Source organism: Phaethon aethereus, assembly GCF_964289735.1.
Source record: "Phaethon aethereus genome assembly, chromosome: 13".
NCBI classification, from domain to species: domain Eukaryota; kingdom Metazoa; phylum Chordata; class Aves; order Phaethontiformes; family Phaethontidae; genus Phaethon; species Phaethon aethereus.
Genome location: NC_138589.1, coordinates 13,227,517 through 13,247,424, shown reverse-complemented (window position 1 = coordinate 13,247,424; position 19,908 = coordinate 13,227,517). Strand labels below are relative to the sequence as shown.

General features: G+C 38.8%; 1 protein-coding gene across 1 annotated transcript; it reads left to right on the top strand.

Moving 5' to 3' along the window:
• Positions 1-6,646: 6,646 nt before the first annotated feature.
• On the top strand, positions 6,647-18,011 carry CDH5 (cadherin 5; the record flags this gene model as incomplete). The annotated part of the gene is made up of 11 exons (XM_082005532.1): positions 6,647-6,841; positions 9,173-9,461; positions 9,551-9,667; positions 10,423-10,587; positions 11,003-11,190; positions 12,961-13,214; positions 13,793-13,935; positions 14,776-14,900; positions 16,052-16,160; positions 16,448-16,693; positions 17,518-18,011. The coding sequence occupies exons 1-11, from the start codon at positions 6,653-6,655 to the stop codon at positions 18,009-18,011; spliced, it is 2,319 nt and encodes a 772-aa protein (XP_081861658.1). The 5' UTR covers positions 6,647-6,652.
• Positions 18,012-19,908: the final 1,897 nt, after the last annotated feature.

The following is a 19,908-nucleotide window of genomic DNA, read 5'->3' as shown; positions in this document are numbered from 1 at the left end:
CAGGGGTGTCAGGAAGCTCTGTGAGGACATTCAGGCAGATCTTATCATTGCTGCTCACCCATCTTCAGTACACAAGCTCTCACGGACTAGCTCAGAGGGTGGCTTTGTTTGTTGAAAAAAATTTTTTTAAAAAATGCCAAACCAGTGCTTGCCTCCCCCAATTTTTAGCCAGTTCTGTATCTGAGATAACAGAAAGACTGGGAGACCAATCTGGTTGCCTGCTTTCCACCAGGCAATGAATCTTTAACATACGCATAGTAAGTATTTGTAGATCTTTTATAACCAAATTTCTTCATTTCTGAAAGAGGCATCTCTCCTGGGTAAGGACTCCATCCACCCACGAGATGAAGTTGTATTTTGTATCATCCAGGAGGGTATTTTCTGGGGAGTTGAACAGACAGGGGGAAAAATCATTAATACGTCTTCCCCACACCTACCAGAAGCTTGGAGCTGAAATCACAAAGAACTTTCAAATTAAAATTATTCTCTTCTTCCCTGGAAAAAATATGAGGAGCCAAAACCAGAACTGCTGAATTATCTCCTCAGCTATACTGATACACAGCGCTGCAGCATTAACACCAAGAACTGAACAGCACCAAACGCACGCAAGGGTGCTCTCACAATACTGAGGGATGTGCGGGTTTTTTTAAAGTAGCAAGTGTAGTTAAGATATTGCTGAAGTGGCTATTCATTCAAAGGTACTATAATACACAAGTATAAAATGCCGTTTTGTAATCAGTTTTCAGGTTGGCATTTGCACTCCAGACTGTTTAGTCATCAGTGGAAACCACTTCTCAGATGCATAAAATCGACATAAGGACAATCAAAAATATAATGCCAGGTAGTCAGGCAGTAGGCCCATTTAAATCAGCTCAATAACCTGGAAACGAAAGAGCAGCACAGTGTTCTCAGGAAAGGCCTATTTTAAAATGAATCATTGTACACTGTTGAGGACATGTGACAAGACAGCTTTAATAAGAAATAAGAGAAATACTGAGTAACCACCCAAAACAAATTCTATCTGAAAATGCAACAAAAAAATGATTGCTCCAAGTCAAATGTTGCACAACTTACTTACACAGGTTTTTTTAAGTGATGTCACTAAAGTTTGAAGACCTACCCTAGTTCCCGTTCTCACTGTAGTCACTATGTGCCCTCGACTCTCCTCACACTGTAAGCTCAAGGGAGCAAAGGAGGATCACAGTTTTGCAACTCAGATGCCAAGCAGAAACCGGAGTGAAGGTAACGACTGTATCGATGTGATTACTTTGCTGCCGTGTGTCTCTGGGTTTGTTAGAAGCTGGTTAGAGCAAGGTTGTCTAATTATGAGGTGAAGAAACCGGGAGAACAAAATCCGAGACTGTTGTTACTCCTGACCCTGGTCCACTGTCAAGAGATGGCAAACACATTTAAGTCCTCTGTGCTTCAAATGTGCCTTTTGAAAGGGACATTGCCTTTTATCTAGCTGCAGTATTTTTCGCAGAGAAATGAGGCGGCTTTATCAATTCACGTTTGCACAGCCGTTTAAGGTCCCTTAAAGGCAGCATGAAGTATTGCTAGGACTCCTTTCTTTTAATAATGTTTTGCCTGCTTACCAAAACTACAGGCATTGAAAAGAAAAAGATAATTTATCCCCCTCCCGTGTTCAGTATGCTATTTCTTAATGCTCACTGCATTCACACATGTACCTTTGGTCTTAAACATCATCTAGATGAGAAATTAATGTTAAAAATGGATTCTGTATGGCAGGGTTGTTCGGGGTCATTTTCTTACTTGACCCTGGGTCAGATTCTGCTCTCTTTATCATGGCTTCATTGAACATAGTAATTTTGGAGGTGTTTAGATGGTGTACCAAAGTAATTGCTTTGCATCTGAGAAAAAAAATTTAAGTGTTGTTTACTCTGCATTGTAGGGTTTTACCCACTGCAAATTCAACTGATTTTTTTTCACAGAGCTACTTTGGAATACTGGGGAGGGTGCAGCAGACAGGAGGGTGAAAGATAGTTAGAAAATACTTATTAAACTAAGCTATCCAAAGTCAACTTTTCTGAAAAAAACTTTTGTGAAGAATATTTTCTTCGTTTTCTGTCCCTTTCAGCCCAGCCAGCACGTCCCCGTGGGCATGGACCCATCCCAGCACCCTTCCCCTTGGGACACCGCAGGGCCGGGGCCCCCACCCGTACCCACAGCAAGGGTGGGTTAAGCTGAGCAACCACCCACCGTCAAGCTCCGTATTTCTCCCAATTGATTGAATAGGATATTTCAGATATCTCGGATTCCCTACATTTACATAGGTGCAGGCATGACAGCTGAGGTTTGACTGACAATCAGAAACAGCAAAATTTCCAGTGCTGTGGAATGGAATAGATTATGCCCTATAGTATTGATTTATAAGTAATTTTGTTAATATTTTCTGCTTTGATGAAACTCTCATTTTTGCATCAGATTTTTCATTTTCATTTACATTGTTCAGATTCCAACTGAGACAGTGTAAGCAAAAATAATCATTAAGTTTTCAGCTCAATCATCAATAATAATTTCATTTCCAGCTTTTCTGACAATGAGGTATGCAAATGATCTGAACAATACAGACACAAACCTTTTAAAATTTCTTTATTTTCTGGTGCATGATAGCCACTTTAAGCAAATCTCTTTCTTAGGATGTTCCTTATCACTATTTCTAAAACTATTTCTGTTTTTTAGATGCTGAAGATTAGCATAAGTCTGTAGTCCAATCAACCAGAAAAATACATCATTTCAGCTACAACTGCTTCCTTATTTACCAAGGTCTCCATACAGGAACCTGGTTTAGCTTCTATTTAACACGCAAGCGTAGAACACATTTCTTTGCTAACAAAACTAACCTCACATAAGTATTAATATACATTTTTAGAGTGAGAAGTAAACCAGATTAAGAGGCAAATACCATTAAAAAAACTCACAAATGCTTATAAGAATATTTCATCAAATGTGTTTTCATTACAGGAAGACCTTATTTATATTAGCTGCTCATCAAACTTATACTTGATTACTTACCAAAGCAACTTGTAAAATGCAAACTTTTAATTAGTACAGTATTGTCTGTATCTCCACCTGACTTTTTTTTAATAATTACTCCCAATTTGTGAGAAGAAGCTACACTGTATCAGTCATGTGTCTTATAAATCAGTTTGAATACCAGAATTTCTCAGTTAACTGTCTATAGTACCCTGCAGACCAAGACTTATTTGCTAAAATAATTTAACACATAAAATGAATAATGTTGGCAGAAAAACCCATCATTTGCTGAAAGAAAATTTAAGAGCAAAGCAAGAAACTTTGCTATTTGAATAAACTATTCCCCTGCTAACTTTAAGAAACATTTATGGTCCCTGCTTAAATTGAAAGAAGTTTGAATTATCGGTCTAATCAGTTAGTGACAGAGGGGTACTGGAGACTGTACTTTAAGGCAGACCAGCGATGGGACCTCATGGCAGCATGCCAGGGAGAGCCAGGCATGGGGCAGAGTGGTCACAGCCCATGCCGTGCTGTCCCCTTCTCTGGAAGCGTGCAGCCGCAGGGGCCATTACTTGAAAGGGTGCATCTTATTTCCTCTTCTCAGTCCTGGCTGCCACAGCAGACATGAGAAGAAACAAAAAGCCAATCCCTGCATATCATCCACCTGCCATCCCTCAGAAACTGTCTTGCTTCTGACTCCATGGTAATGCATTCCCCTGCTCAGGCATGGGAATATCTCTCTTCTGCTGCTACCTCTGGCATTTCAAATGAGATCTGCTGGGAAGGAAAACTATCATGGACAGAAGAAGAGAGAGCATTTAGTACAGCTTGTCAAGAGCTAACATCCATGGAACGTGGCCTTCACACCAGGACAGTGCCCTTATCCAGTTACTGCTCGGCAGGGTCCTGCTTCTGCAGTGTTTGTATGTGCTGCCAAAGAAGGGTATTCTTAAATACGGTGATGAATTCAGCTGTGGATTCAACAGCAGTGGACTTCCAGCTGCCACATGGAAACCTTGCATGGTATCACAGAGGAAGTCTTCACAGAGTCAGACTGTCCTATGGAGCAATGCACATCAAATTGAAAGAAAAGACAGCATGCAAAGTGCTCGAGTGTGCAGTGTAACTTCTACCAAAATGAGAAATTGTGAAACGTGCCAAAGACAAAGCAGAAGTCATCTTTCGCAAGAGGCTCTTCTATCTCAGTGTGTGTCTGACCTACAGTCTATACCAGAGGGCAGACCAAACTCCACCAAATTGCTCACAAAGGAACTGTTAACGTACTGAGGAGGCTGGACAAGTATGAACAAAGAATCCATTAACGAGGAGTTAAAGGAAGTGAAGCCACCTTAAAATCTGAGAACACGAAGATGGATCTGCTGAGTGGAAGGGTAGCTTAAGTTTCAGCTGAAATGTGCATATATTTCAGAAGATTCGGTCTGGCACTTTCTGTATTAATGGCCAAGCTTTCAAACCGTGAAACACCTACAGGCCACCTACTTCAAAGGAGAGCTCGCATTTGCTGCATGGATCCTTGGGAATAATCAAGATATTTCCACAGTCCCAGAGCTCCTACACAGATAACCATACACTCCTTATGAATTTGAGCCTTCAGCTTCCGCTAAGCAGAGCCCCTGTATGAGGACACCAAAGGTGCCGGAGCTGCTACTAGTAATCACTCTCGGCAGCAGCGCGAGGAGTACCCCGAGGGGTTCGAGCGAGGGCATGGCAGGCTCTGAACCGAGCGTTCATACACAGAGAGGCAAATGCTAGGAAAATATTACTGACACAAAAGACACAAAATTTCTCGTTACAAAGTAGATTTATACTGGGACCAGTATGCTTTAGCGGAGATTTGGCTATTTAAGTTAAAAACGCTTTATGCGAGGATGTTTGTAAATTTATCACTTCCCGTGAAATGAATGGCAGCTGAAGTGGGCAGTATCGTCCTCAGCTTTCCCAGCTAATCTCTTCACTACAGCAGTACAGATCTCCACTCTACCAGAGCAACGAGACAAAATGGCTTTTTAAACACTACAGTCTGTTTCTTCCAAAACTACAGCCTGGACTAGTTGATGTTAACCGTCTGGTTTCCTTTGGTTATCATGTTTTACAATTTTATGAATAAAAGACAGACTTACGCAATCACAACAGAATCATATCAATGCCTTCCAGTTTCCAGTTGTCCAATGTTCATGTACACAAATAAAACAAAGCAAAACAATGAAATCTTACTAATTTTTCTAAAAACATTCAGAGCCAAAGTAAGTGCATAGAATACAACAAACTAGTTAAATCAAAAAGTTTTATATGAATCCATGAAACTGTATAAAACACAGCTTAGATATTAAAAAGAAACTTTGAAGCCACCTTATTTGGTCATCTCCTACACAATCACAAAGAAGAAGGAATGCTCCTCAGCTTATGTACAACAATGTAGAGGAGAGGAAAGTACAGGAAAGCAAAATCTCATGGTAAATAAAATCTTTTTACTGACAATGATGCTGCACCACGGGATAACATTGATTGCCTAGTTACCAAAGAGTAATTCTGGAAACATCTCAGCACCTTCCTGTCGAAAATATTAATTTAATCTCGCATCTAGCAACCTGTGTGATGTCAACTTCTCTATCACAATTAATGGTTTTATTTTTGATGTGCATGCTGGCAGCTCCTAGAAGCTAATGGGAAGTCTTTTATGTGTAATTTAAAGTCTGATTATTTGAGTGTTAGAGTTCCCTGACAGTCTTTTGTATTGGGAAGGGGAAATTCAGTAAGAAAATTAATCAGCTTTGCTACTTTAAAGTAACTTATCAATCTGATATGAAAGTCAGGCCTAAAGTTTGCTAATATTAACATATGATGCAAAAATATAGTTTCACCTGAGAATAACTTCACAAATTATCATTTTGTAGATGGCAAAACCTGAGGATAGGGGATAAAGGAGCCTTATATGTGTCTTCAAGCATTTCAAAAGGCGAGGAATTGAATCAATAAATGAGCGCTCTGAGCACGATAATTTGCTACATTGTACTTGGAATTGACGAAAATTTCACACAAATCATTTTTTCCACCCAAAAAACAGACTCTATTCTAAATCAGTATTTTCCATATGAAGATATTGATTACAGCATATTTTTGGTCAGGGCAAGTCAAAACATTGCATTTGGGTTTGTCAAGCTGGAACGTTTCATTTCAAGTTGAGTTAACCTAAACTTTGATCGGGCTCAGCCTTGGTGTTGCTTCCCATGGCTACTCTCCCCAGGAGCTATACTGTGCAGCTGGACTACACTTTCCATAATGCACAATGAGTGATCTTCGCTACTGAATCTTCTCTTCAGATTAACTATGGTGGCTCAAGTGGATGCTGGCTTTTATGCTAGCTTTCAAAACTTGCACATTTTTTATTTCACTAAGATGGTTTTGATGGTTTTTACAGTTGTCATCTAGTTAAAACTGTTTCATGGAAGGAAGAAGCCTGATATTTCAATTTTTGATGCTAAGGCAGATGAAAAGAAATACAGAAACTAATCGAACTTTCCTATAGAAGGAAATTCCATTTGCACTTCTATGTGTGCTCTCTCTGATTAATCTGATTCTGTTGTTATTTATATAGTTTTCATATTTTATATTACTTTCTAGGCTACAGAAGAAGATGAACCACCTTATTCTACTTTTCTCATTGTTCTTGGCTCCAGCATTTGCTGACAAAGAAAATCAGAAAACAAACCAAAACTTTTCTTCAAACAATGCCAGTCATAAACGACTGAAAAGAGACTGGATATGGAACCAAATGCATATCAAAGAAGAGATTGATACACCATTACCACACCATGTTGGCAAGGTAAATAGCAGTCTGTTAGCAATGAATTATTAGAAATGCAGACAGCAAATGAGTATCTTGAAAAGTATTACTTGTTTGCAGTTTAGGCAGAATAGAAGAGAAAAATAGAAAATAGAAATGGGACTTAACACCAACATACTAACGTGTTCAAATCTTAAGAATGTGGACAGACAGTAAACCAAGAATAATGTCAAAGGGATTCAAATTCTTTTGAAGAATACAAATAAATTTTAGAGAATGGCAAGTATGGAGCATCCGCAGTGCAGAAACAATTGCATTGCATGCAGGTGCAGTTAGGAAGGAAGTCCGGCAGCTGACGTATGTCAATATTCTTCTGGCAGCTCAAGATTCTTTCAAAAACCTAGGAGATCAGCTAATAAAAACATAAGCATTAAAAAACATACAGTTTACATCTCTCAGCTTGGATACAAAACAAAAGCGCATGTTTAGGAATACTGTTACACAATCAAAAAATTTGTTTCACAAAGTAAAAGAAAATAATTTTAAAAAATAATAACAAGCATTGACCTGCTCACAAACTCATTTTCTTCAGGGCAGTGCTCATAACATCCTATGATTAACTGCATATCACCCAGACAAAGTTCTTCCAATCTAGTCTTTCAAATTGAACTACTTTGGCACTTTTCAGATAAATGCAGTTGTACATTTTCCTCCCATGTACAACAATCAGCATCTGTCAAGGCTGTCTCAGCAAAGTGAAACAGACCTTTCTGGATCAGCGCTGCTCACTGGCAGAAAGCACGAGAGAGAGAGAAAAGAGGCCACAGGGTACTCTCAGCTAACACAGGGTATCTCTGTTTCATTTCAGACCAATTCAGTAGCAGATTGAGGAGAACGCTTCTATTCCTGGAGCTGTCCTAAACAAGAGTAATTCACTTTGTACTGTGCTCTGTGGTCTTTCAACAGTGGAATGCTTCTGATTACTTTTGCAATGGCTGTGTTCAGCACATTGCATTTGCAGGATCGAACGCTTGATAAACCCTTTAAAAAAGGCCACAGCAGCAGCGTGGCAGAACTGAGTGACAGCTGCAGGAATATGCTGATACATTTTGATTTTATCTTTCATGACCTTGGATGCTTTCCTTTGTATGTTCATCCTCAGTCTTAGAAAAGGCAATCTTGGAAGTCTATACCTTTTAGAACGAATAATAAATAAAAACTGAGAAAGAAGGCACAGACTATACTATCTTTGAGAAAAGGATGAGGTTATTTCTCATGTTACCTCTTTGGTGTTGTAAACTGTTCTTCAGCAGCCCCAGCAGCCAGAAGCATGATTAAGTATATGGAACGAGGGAAGAAAATTTTAATGACACATTTCAAAATAGAAAACAAAAATGAAAGAGTGTTCAACAGTAAATGACAACTACAGGATAAATAAAATCTTGAATACCAAACAGCTGCAATTTATGATAGCATCAGTAACAAAAGACTAGAAATTCCTGGTCAAACCCAGCAATTATTGATAAATAGCTTGCTGAAGTAAGAGTGCTGATATAGTGCATGGAAAATTGTGTTTTAAACCTTCTATCAGTGTCCTTGGATGGGCGAAGGTCTAGAAAGGGAAGAATAATCAGATTATCTGCAGATTAAATAATGTGTAAAACCATGTGGGATTGGATTAAATTACATTTTAAAACCGATTAATGTTCATTCCTTTTACCTCATCCCTTTTTCATTGCATTTAATCTTAAATTTTAAAATCTGTGGGGTGGAAATTTAATCTTACTGTCATAGCATGAGCCTAAAGACTGACTATAAAAAATTGCATGTGACTAAACACAAGCAAGCTGTCAGCTATGGCAGGAATTCTGCTAAATGCTAAGTAATAGAGGCTAATGCTGAATCATGTCAGCAGCTCTAAATGTAGATTTGATTCTGTAATTCTGTGAAATCTAAGCAAAATCTCTGCTAAGTTCACAAGGTTACTTGCAAACAAGAGTAGCTCAAACTGAACGTGGAGGTGCATGTTATTTCAGACATAATGAGGTTAATGATTTGTATGCGTTAACTGCATGAACAATTTACGCCTTTAGGAAATGAGAGATCTAAAAAAACCCCAATGCTTCTTGATATATAAGTAAGCAAGTTTCAGTCTGGATGCAAGTTTCATCCTATAACCCTGCATGGTTGCAGCTGCTGTGGTGGTGTTTGCTCAGTAATACTCCAGCTGACATCAAAAGACTTGATGGCTATTCTGGTTTCAAACTGAGTCTGAAGAAAACCTGATTGTGTGTATCTTCTGGTAGAAACTGTGTTGCATCTGGATGCCAAAGCCCACTTTTATCTCTTTGAATTATACTTTCCTTCTAGATCACATCAAGTGTAAGGAACAACTACGCTAAGTATATTATTGAAGGTGAATATGCCAACACCATTTTTAAAGTGGAAGAAACCAGTGGCGATGTATATGCATTTGAGAGGCTAGACAGAGAAAAGAAAGCAGAGTATGAGCTGACAGCTCTCATTATTGACAGAAGAAACAACCAGTCACTGGAACCCCCATCTAAATTCATTATCAAGGTTTATGATATTAATGACAATGTCCCTGTGTTTGTACAAAAAGTATTCAATGGATCTGTCCCAGAAATGTCACCAGTAGGTACGTTCTTCCATGACTTATTGCCCTTCATATCTCTGGTTAAAAAGCAGAATTTATACTAAATATGTGGTTTGAAAATCCTTTTCTAGGAACCTCGGTCACCAAAGTGACAGCTGTAGATGCTGATGACCCAACAGTTACAGGTCATGCCACAGTTACCTACCAAGTCATTAGAGGAGACGAATACTTCACAGTTGATGACTCTGGTAGGTCAGATATGCGAATGTCCTTACAATTTGTCTTTACCTTATGCTTTGAAGAAAATGCAGTTTTAAGCTTTTTTCATTCTGGACAAGGGGGATAATAATTCAAAAATATAATTTTAACCAAAATTTAGAAAGATTTTTCATTCACACTCACACAATCCACTGTCTGCATCTGGAAATGAACTAATAAAGTCAGGATATCAGGTGCCATGAACTGAGAAGATAAAAGTTCATTTTTTTCCCACTGATGAAGAGACTGACTAGGAGCTAATATAAGTTCATGTTTTCAGTTTAGCATAGATACTATTCCTTTGACCAAACAAGAAAAGGGAATACATAAATCCTGAAGCAGCATTCAATAATCAATAACTCAACCCCTTGCTTTCCTAAACTTTCTTGTTTAAATTTCACCCAGTTTTAAAAATAATCTCAATATCTCTTGTAACCATACTGTCCTCTAGAGCAAATAACTCAGATCAAGAGATGCTCAGACAAACTCTCTAGATGCTGTAGTGACCAAGTTTAGACATTGTCAGACTGCTTCGAAGCAGCGAAGATCCGTTTAAAGGAATGTATTGTACAAAATCTCTCAAATATTGTCAGGTAGAAAGATTTCTAGCATTTCTAGCTTGAGAAAAATAGCACTGTAAAAATGCTACTTAAAGCTGAATGTGTGGCATAAGACAAAAATTTGCTGTCAAAATTAAAAGATGTTGGACATGCTGCAAAATCTAATCAGTGTTATTTTTTCAAAGGTGTGATTTCTACAACAAGGGCTGATTTAGACAGAGAGAATCAATCAACATATGAAATTATTGTTAAAGCAAAAGATGCTCCAGGGTCTTCTGGGGATTCAAGCACAGCTACAGTCATTATCACTTTAATCGACATCAATGACAACTTCCCAGTATTCAAACACCGTAAGTATAATGCAAACGCTGTATCATTTGGAAACCAAGGGTTGACACAACTGTACCAAATTTATGTCAGAGTTCATCACAATTCAACTTTTCTTAAAAGTGGACAAAAGAATCTTACATATTCAGAAGATCTTCTGTATTCCAGCCCTAGCTACATTTCCTGGGTGAGGCACACCTAGAGGAGAAAATAAAAATCAGTATTAATTTCGTCACTTTATACAAAACCTTGGCAATTTTGAGAATTAATTATGCTTTTATAAAAAATACATCAAAGTGCTGTCTGTAGAGATATATAATGCTGAATTCTCAGTGAAATTTTTTTCTGTATGTCTATAAACTAAGAACAATTTTTAACTAAGTTCTAACTTTCATGTACACACTCTTTATGGTTTTTTTGTTGTTTTTTTTTTAACAGCATCATTTCACTTTAAAGTTCCGGAAAACATTTCAGTAGGAGGAGAAGTTGGCAGAGTCAAAGTAGAAGACATTGATGAACCACAACACAGAAATACGAAATACAGTTTTGTCAGAGGGGATTACAGGGACACTTTTGAAATTGTAGCAAATCCATTCACAAATGAAGGAATCATTAGGCCAAAGAAGGTACTTTTCCCAGTAACAAAGATGATTAATTTGTTTTTTCCATGTGTAACAAGAGCATTTGATTCAGTTTGGGACTACTGGCCAGAAAAATTGGAAACATATGGAAGTCAGCATGAAATACATTCATCCTGAAAACCCCGTTCTGTAAGCTCTGTGAGAAGAAGAGCGGGTGATTTACTAGTCCATTTCAACTGCCAGTCCTGGGAAAATCTAGAATTACTGCAGAGTGCAACAGGGACTATGTCAGATATTCAAGTTATGCACTTCGGGCTCCTCTCAAACTTCAGATACTTGGACGCTTCAAAGTCGGTGATCTTAAGAGTTGAACCAACTGACAAAGTTAAAGAATCTTTCCCTTCTGCAGCCCAAGTGAAGCCAAACTGGAAAATCTGAACAAGTCCACCTGACCACTCTGCTAAGTGCTCTTTACAGTTTGGTGCTTGCCTCAATCTGAGCCACAGCTCCCTTACTTTCCTCAGGGTCTTTTCAGAGCTTCCCCACTAATTCCTCATAATTCTTTAAGAGGGCTCAGATTCTCCAAAATCTTTATTATGGTTTGTTCCTTGTTTTTTAATTTTCAGACCTACTTGATTTGTACAAAAGGACATTCCTGCATTATGCAGAGCACTGCCAAGCCAAGGGTTCATTGATTTCACTGATTTACACTAAAAAAAAAAAAAAGAGGAGGGAGGACTATAAATCGCCTCCCATAATCCCTAGATTGACAGGAACGTATTTTTCACTTCCAAATGTCCCTCTGTAACTGTTAAGACAAGAAATGTCAATAAGAAGAAAAGAAAACTTTAAGGAAAAATGTACCAAGTATTCCAAGACTAGCAGTAAAGTCTTCAGCTGTGGTCACTCTAGTTGTAAGCAGCTTTCCTTCACCAAATGCAGCCCTTCCCCTGGTCCGTCCAGGACCTGAGGAATGCATTGCTTGCAAATTCTACCCAGATGAGGAGCAATAAGAGACCCCACACATACACACACCAGGTGATTTGGAATCAGCTGATCTTTTAACACACAGCGGGCAAAGTTCACCCCACTCTTTTGTAACATGCTTTTGGCCACGCACATGTTATAATTTTAAATATGCAGCTATGTGAGATAAAATTTCAACTGCTAGGTAAGCACTATCACTTCCATTTGCCACGTCTACCGGAAGAGAGAAACAAGAGTCACCACAATTAACTACTGTGTATTTCACAGTTCTTTTATAATCTCAGGCAACAGTGCAAAGTGACCCAAACTTTGTAATTTCTTACTGCCCTAGTTTATGGCCTTCCTTCCATTGTGTGATTCCTTTTATAATCTCAGTCAATGAGAGAAACAAGGAAGTGGATGTCATTTATCACTAAATGCCCCAGCTATCAGTCAGTGCAGCTGCGAAGTCTGCCTTGAATGACTTCAGAACAGAAAGCCTAGCCAAGAAGAGGGGAATCTGGTCCCCAACTTTTGAGAAAAAGGAGCTAAACAAGTTTTGATAGCTACGGAATTACAAAAAGAAAATTATTTAAACCAAGAAATACTTGCTGAACTTAGAATACTGGAGGAATCTGTTCAAAACCAGAAGTTGCTCGAGCCTTGAGCAACTATGAAAAAAAGAGAAGCTCAGTTGGAAATGCTCTCTCACAAGTCTAGCTAAGATGCAATTTAGTAATATTTCCAAACATGAGTTAGAGCACAGAGCTTAAATTTGCATAGCTAGCTAAGGCAAAGTTTACTTAGACATCTCCAAAGGAGGACTATCTGTGTTTGTCTTTTTTCTAGCCCCTGGACTTTGAAAAAGTAGCAGAGTACAGGTTTGACATCGAAGCAACAGATCCCACAGTTGATCTTCGCTATTTTAAGTCCGGTGGCTCTAGGAGCATTTCAACAGTCACCATTGAAGTCACTGATGTTGATGAGCCTCCTGTGTTCACTAAACTACCATATGAATTTAAAGTAAGGGAAAATGATCCAGAAATAAGAACACTTGGTTCAGTTTGGGCACATGACCCCGATGCAGCTAAACGGAAAATCAGGTAACATGACACCAGCTTTAGTAATTCTATTTTAAAGTGGAGAATTCATTAACGACTCCAAGAATTTGACAAAAACCTGAGATTTTTGCCCCTATTTTTCAGAATCTGCATGCCAAAAAAAAAAAAAAAAAAAATCCAATTTGATTTTTCCAGCAGTGTAGCCATGGATGTACATGGTAACCAACAAATATGAACATAAATTACATTTACCCATGTAATTACCACATGAACTTACTCATAAAACACTTGCACATTTAGGGGAAAATGCATAGTCCTGGATATCTCTACATGGTTATAATTTATTATTAATTTTTTTATTGTAATAACTCTCTCAAGTATGCACTTTGAAAAGAAAATAGAATTCTGAAACAGCAAACGACAATAATCTGGAAACTTTTCCGACAGATATATTTTGCTCTCACAGCTTGAATAATTTTAGGGAAATATTCAGAGACTGCCTGATCAAGATATTAATGTAATTTGTCACCCAACTCTCTGACCTTCCCCTGTGAAGAACTGAAGTGAAACACAGTATTATCACCCTTGTATTGATATATGTCTTTTTAAACAAAAAACAGATTTATTCGACGAAGAGCGAGTCCTAATGGAGACTATATTAGGGTATCCGATACTGGAATTATTCAACTCCCCAAGCCCCTGGACAGAGAGTTCAGTTCCTCATACAACATCACCGTAGCAGCTCAGGAAATCCTTGAAGATGGTAAGTGCTATCCACTTCCCTATTTGAAAGAAATCAGTGTACAAGTTTACAGCAGGACTGTAGCTTATCAAAAAGGAAAGCCGCAACCTGACAGCCTGTTTCCACGAAGCTACAAGTGACAGGGGTGCTTGCAGGGTTTGCACAATAATCTTCCAAATCAAACTAGTACCTATAAGTAGTTCAAATATAGTTTTAAGATTTGGCCCCCAGCTATTATGAAAATGCATTCAGTTTGTTACAAGGAATAAAAAGGACATGAAGAAAGGAAGCAGCGTGGGGAACAGGGATAAGTCTGTGGTTAGAGCAGAAACATCCCAGCCAGCTTCACGCACTTAACAGTTAGAAAACCCCTGCCCCTCCCACGCTGCTGCCCGGGGCGCAGCGCTGCACAGGCACCCCCGCATAGCTTTGCGGGGGTTCAGGAAGCGGGGCAGGCCAGGGGGCCAGTCCCAGGTCATTTTGGGGGAAGGCTGGCCTTTTCCGGAGGGTGAAAGATATTTAATAATATAGATATGGCCAGTTCTGTGCCTGTTGCCTTAGGGCCAGAGAACGATGCTAGATCCCATAGCCACACAGTGTGAAGAATCAGGAAGCCATAAGCAATTGCCATTTTCTTCCTCATAGATCCTTGATTATCTAGGCCAATAGGAGCATTTTTAGGAAAATATCTGAATCCGTCAAAGAAAAAGTGTAAATTAATGATGGAGCTAGAAACTCTCCGTATTGGTCATGCAGGAGGCACAGAGGTGGATGCAAACAGTGGAAAGGGCGGGCTAAACAGCACTGAGATTCCCGACGTCTCTGGAATGATGACCTGCCCGTTTGTTGTTGTCGTTTCAGGCCGTCCTTCTGACAGAGAATCACATGCCCAAGTTCACGTAATAGTTACTGATGAAAATGATAATGCTCCAGAACTTGTTTATCCTGAGGAACCCAGAGTGTGTGAAAACGCTGCACCAGGAAAGGTGAGGCAGGAGGGAGAGTTTTTCCCTTAAACCTGAATTATCTACTTGCAAGCTCAAGTGAAAGATGTCTTTTATTAAAAGTTAGTCTCGGTTTTCATACCCAAGCACCTGATCATTTCAATGATTCCCAAAACGTCAATGGTCAGAAATGTCTCTTCAGGACTCTGCATTGTTGGAATATTGACTTCTATCTGCTTACACACATGGGCTGCACAGTTCCTCTCCCTCCAGGCTTTTAAGTACGTATGTGCATTAGCAATTGAACCGTGAAGTACAGTCAAGCCTTGCAGAGCAAAAATTAGCAATTCAGTTTTATCACACAAACGTTCATCCGTGATACTGAGAATGAAACCATTTCAAAATACTAAGAGAAAGATTGCTGCATATAACATTATTGTAGTATTCATCAGAGTGCAAGTATCTGCATGCACAAATAGTGTTAGTATTTGTTAGTTTTAAATGTTTGACCTCAGACACAAGTATTTAGCCCATGCATGAAAAGTTTGTTTAATTAAGAGACCTTGTCACAGATTGGACTCTGATGGAATCTGTTAGAACACGCAAGGTATTATTTCACCTTTAATTTAATTTTTAAAGTGCTTTTGGGACAAAATCATACACATTTTTTATATTTTATACATCTAATCTACCCCAGGCTGAGGTTTTCAAAAACAAGTATGTCGTCCAAGTGTACTGTCCCTGCTCACTGCAGGGGGGTTGGACTGGATGACCTTAAAAGGTCCCTTCCAGCCCAAAGATTCTATGATCCACGAGTGGCAGTCTCAATGACAATCAATGAATGAGAGTAAGGTGAAGTTCTAAGTTGAACACTTTAGAAGACAGCCATCTTAGGTATTTCAGTGAGCCATATGTCTTTGAGCATAAGACTTTTTTTATGCTTTAATTACACAAGATTTCCTCTTTTGTTTCCTACCTGTGAAAGAAGGGGCAAGACTGCTCTTTTTGAAGACCTACAAGGAAATTACTTGCCTTGAAAGAACTTGAAGAGGAGCATCACAAGATATCTTTTTCCTGCCCTTTACTAAAGGGTTATACAGGATACACAGCCCAGCTCTAACTTAAATACTGTAAGCTGTTTTATCACTGGAGGCAATGTATACTGAAAATTATGACCTCTTCCATCTTTGTAGGTAGTCATCAGGATTTCAGCTACTGACAAGGATGAAGTATCACCTAGAGGCTTCTTCAAATACTCCCTGGCCACAGAAGATAGCAACTTCTCCTTGATTGAGAACTACGGTAGCGTATCCCTGTGATGCATTTTCTCAGCTAGCCAAAGTGAGACACTAGGACACAGGGGAGAAAAGCTGTAGCAATGACCTATGATTGGTCTAGCAGAGCTAAGTAACAATTTATTTTTAAAGGCTTAACTTACTGAAAAAAAATGTTGTTGGTTGCCACCCAAGTTTCACTGGGTTCCCTAAAGGCTGGCTCTGTCTAAGGGAAAGATGTACCAATTGACTGATAATCCATAAGGAAAATCTGGTAGAGATTATCACTTAATTAGATGTCATTACTTCTTCCAGATAACACAGCTAATATCACTGTCAAATATGGACAGTTTAATCGTGAACTTGCCAAAATCCACTACCTGCCTGTCATCATCTCAGACAATGGTGATCCTGAGCTCAGCAGCACAAATACACTTGTCATCAGTGTCTGCAAGTGTAATGAAAAAGGCAACTTCACTTTTTGTGAGGAAAGAGCTAAACAAGTTGGAGTTAGTATACAAGCACTGGTAGCAATTTTTATCTGTATCTTCACAATCATTGGTAAGTATTTGACTTTTGTAATGTTCTTTGATTTAAAATGTGGGGATTGTTTTGTTTTTTCTTAACTGAGATCTACAAAAAGCTTTGTGGCTATAAAATGCTCACAGAGGCAGAAATACTGTAACTATTTGATTCATCTCACTTGCTCTTTGTAATTGGCCTGTTAGCATAGCTTCAGCTACAACGCTGTTCATTCTATTGGAAAGGTTGAGTCACTGGAAAGGTTATTGCACGTATGCATAATATACTTGATTTACTGTTACCAGGCTCACATGCAGCTATAAAACAGGGAATTTGTGCTAGCGCAATAACAATAGGATTCCTGTTTCCAAAGGCTGAACTAGTCTGGAAACCCTTTAAACAGTACAGTGAACATATATACATAAATAAATCCGTAACAAATCAGCAGACCAGTACCTATTTGCTGTATTTGGAATCTATCAGAGAAGGGGAAACAGTTTTTCTTGCTTGAGAAAAGGTCTCCTTTGCAATTACCACATAAGTAGCATTTGATGCCTGGCATTAAAGGATTTACCAGTTCAAGGCAGTAGTTGATTCAATGAACTTGTGACACTATGCATTTTTACTTGTGATTCCAGCTCAAGAGTCAGTTGTACAACTCCTGTACAGGCTGAACCTCTTTGAGAACATAGAAATTCTACAGTTAAACAGTATTTTAAACTACTTTTTTAATAAATATGTGTTTAAAAAAATTCACTCCAGGTAAAAAAAAACACTTCAGAATCTGTTACATATCTTAAATGCAATTTGTTTTGCTTCCTCACTTCTCTATTTACATGCGCTCATCTAAGTTTTCTTTGCAGTAATCACATTGCTAATTCTTCTAAGAAAGAGACACAAGAAGGATTTGAGCGGTCTTGGGAGGAATGTGGCAGAGATCCATGAGCAGCTTGTCACTTATGATGAAGAAGGTGGTGGTGAAATGGATACCACCAGCTATGATGTATCTGTACTCAACTCTGTCCGAAAGAATGGTATAAAGCCAGAAGCAGTTCCCTCTGCATACGCGCAAGTCCAAAAGACTCCTGGAAATATAACTTCTGGTGCTGGAGAAATGGAAATGATGATTGAGGTTAAGAAGGATGAAGCCGACAATGACAGGGATTTGCTGCCATATGACACACTTCACATTTATGGCTACGAAGGTGCAGAGTCCATTGCAGAATCTCTCAGTTCTTTGGAATCAGGCTCCTCAGACTCAGATATTGATTATGACTTTCTAAATGACTGGGGACCTAGATTTAAAATGTTAGCTGAGCTGTATGGATCAGAACCAAATGAAGATTTTGTGTATTAAGTTCAAATTAGCCGTGAATTTTCTCCTTCCCACTACAGATAGACATCAAGAGCCTGCCAACGGCCAAAGAAGAACTCACAGCTCTTCACCCAAGCCATACTAGTATTTCAAACAGACGTGAAAAAAAACCTGACAGCAGTAGGGTTAAAAAGAAACACACAGTTCAGGTATATTGACTTCCACCAGCACTGCCATCCTTGCTAACATTCAGTTCTTTCCTCAAAATTGCTGCTCGAGGACCTGCTCAAGTCTTCCAGGACACAAGTCCTCTCCCTATCCAGACAGACACTTTTCCTTAAAAAGTAGTTTTGTCCCCAGTTTCTCCTTCATTCCTCTCTTCCTGTACTGTTCTCATCAACATGCATTCAAGGTCACCATCCCCTGGAACAGAGACGTTCAGTGGCACTGGGAAGGAATGTTTTGAATAACCTCCTGTATCCCCACCTGGCTGGTTTGCCTGGCCCTCTTGTAACGTCTTTATTGATATTCCATGGTTATGCTTACCCAGCAGAGGAGAGGAGGAACATATGGTCTATCACTTAATATTAGAAATTATTCCATCACTTTCAAAAAGAGCCATGATTTTTCCTTCTTTCCAATCTATTAATTATTCTTGCTTTATAGTCTTCTACTACATATATAAGCTACTAAAGATAAAATTAGACAGGGTTTTTAGATGCACAATCTGGTTTCATCTGTCATTTTTAACAGCCTGATGATGATTTCAGGCACCTTTCTGGCACGCTAGAATTTGCTCTAGCTAGCAGCAAAATTGCTTTTCTTTCTGTAGATAGGATGCCAGTGTTACTCAATGGAACATATCCTGCAGGGCAGGAAACGTGGAGATCAGGGGAATGCTAAGACTCCAATACCGTAAATCTGTCTAGATGGCAACATAGGTCTCGCTAGATTTCTAAAGAGGTTGAATAGGTTTTTTTATTCAACGTTATTAAAGCAATTGTATTTTTTCAGGGACAAACAAATGAAGGGCCTCATTACTGTGAAACTGTTTTGATTTTTTTCTAAGCAGGTACTGTAAAACGGGTATTTTCCACCTAGGAAAATATTGTAGACTTCCAAACCAGAATGCTAAACCCACACATTCGCCTGCATAAAAGAACCGCAAATGTAAGTAAGGCTTTGGAGCTGCAACTACTATGGCAAGCGTGTGTTTAGTTTCTCGCCTGATGAAGAGCCACAGAATGAACAGAATGAAACTTCCCATGCAGGAAGTTACCCAGCCAAATACATTTTGTAAAAAGCAGGTCTCTTAGGACAATGGCCTGTCTCTGGGTTCTGGCAATGCAGATTCCTGTTGCTTTCAACGGGAACCGAGCCCTACCACACAGACACTCAATTTTGCAGAATCTGTGCTGGAGCTGTATGTATTAGTTTAGTTGATTTAATTATTTAAATTTGGTAGCTAACCAAATAACACTAAATCTTTTTTTTTTTTCGTAAACCAGTATAGTGGAACCTCACAAATTTGCTTTTCGCTTATTCATGTCATCTCTAATTTACATCCCCTTCCCCAAAAATGCTTTCTTGGCAGGAAATAGCAATGCACAGTCCCACATTAGTCCGCACTACTGTAAAAAGTTGTCCAATACAATATTTAGCTGGACACTAATGCCTACTATCACCAATAACGCAATCACTCATATTTTCAAATACAAACGAAAGGAAAATGAAGTACAATTCTGCCTATCAGTCAAATCAACTTTGGATCACCTCCTTTATAAAAGAAGTATATTTTGGGATGACAGCCTTCATTTTATTTTTGATGTGTTCATTCTCTTCTATTTTGCTTAATCCATTCAACAGTGTATGCTATTGAGGTTCCACATGTTAGTATATTATAAAGAATGCTAACTAATAATACTTACAGTTTAAGGTT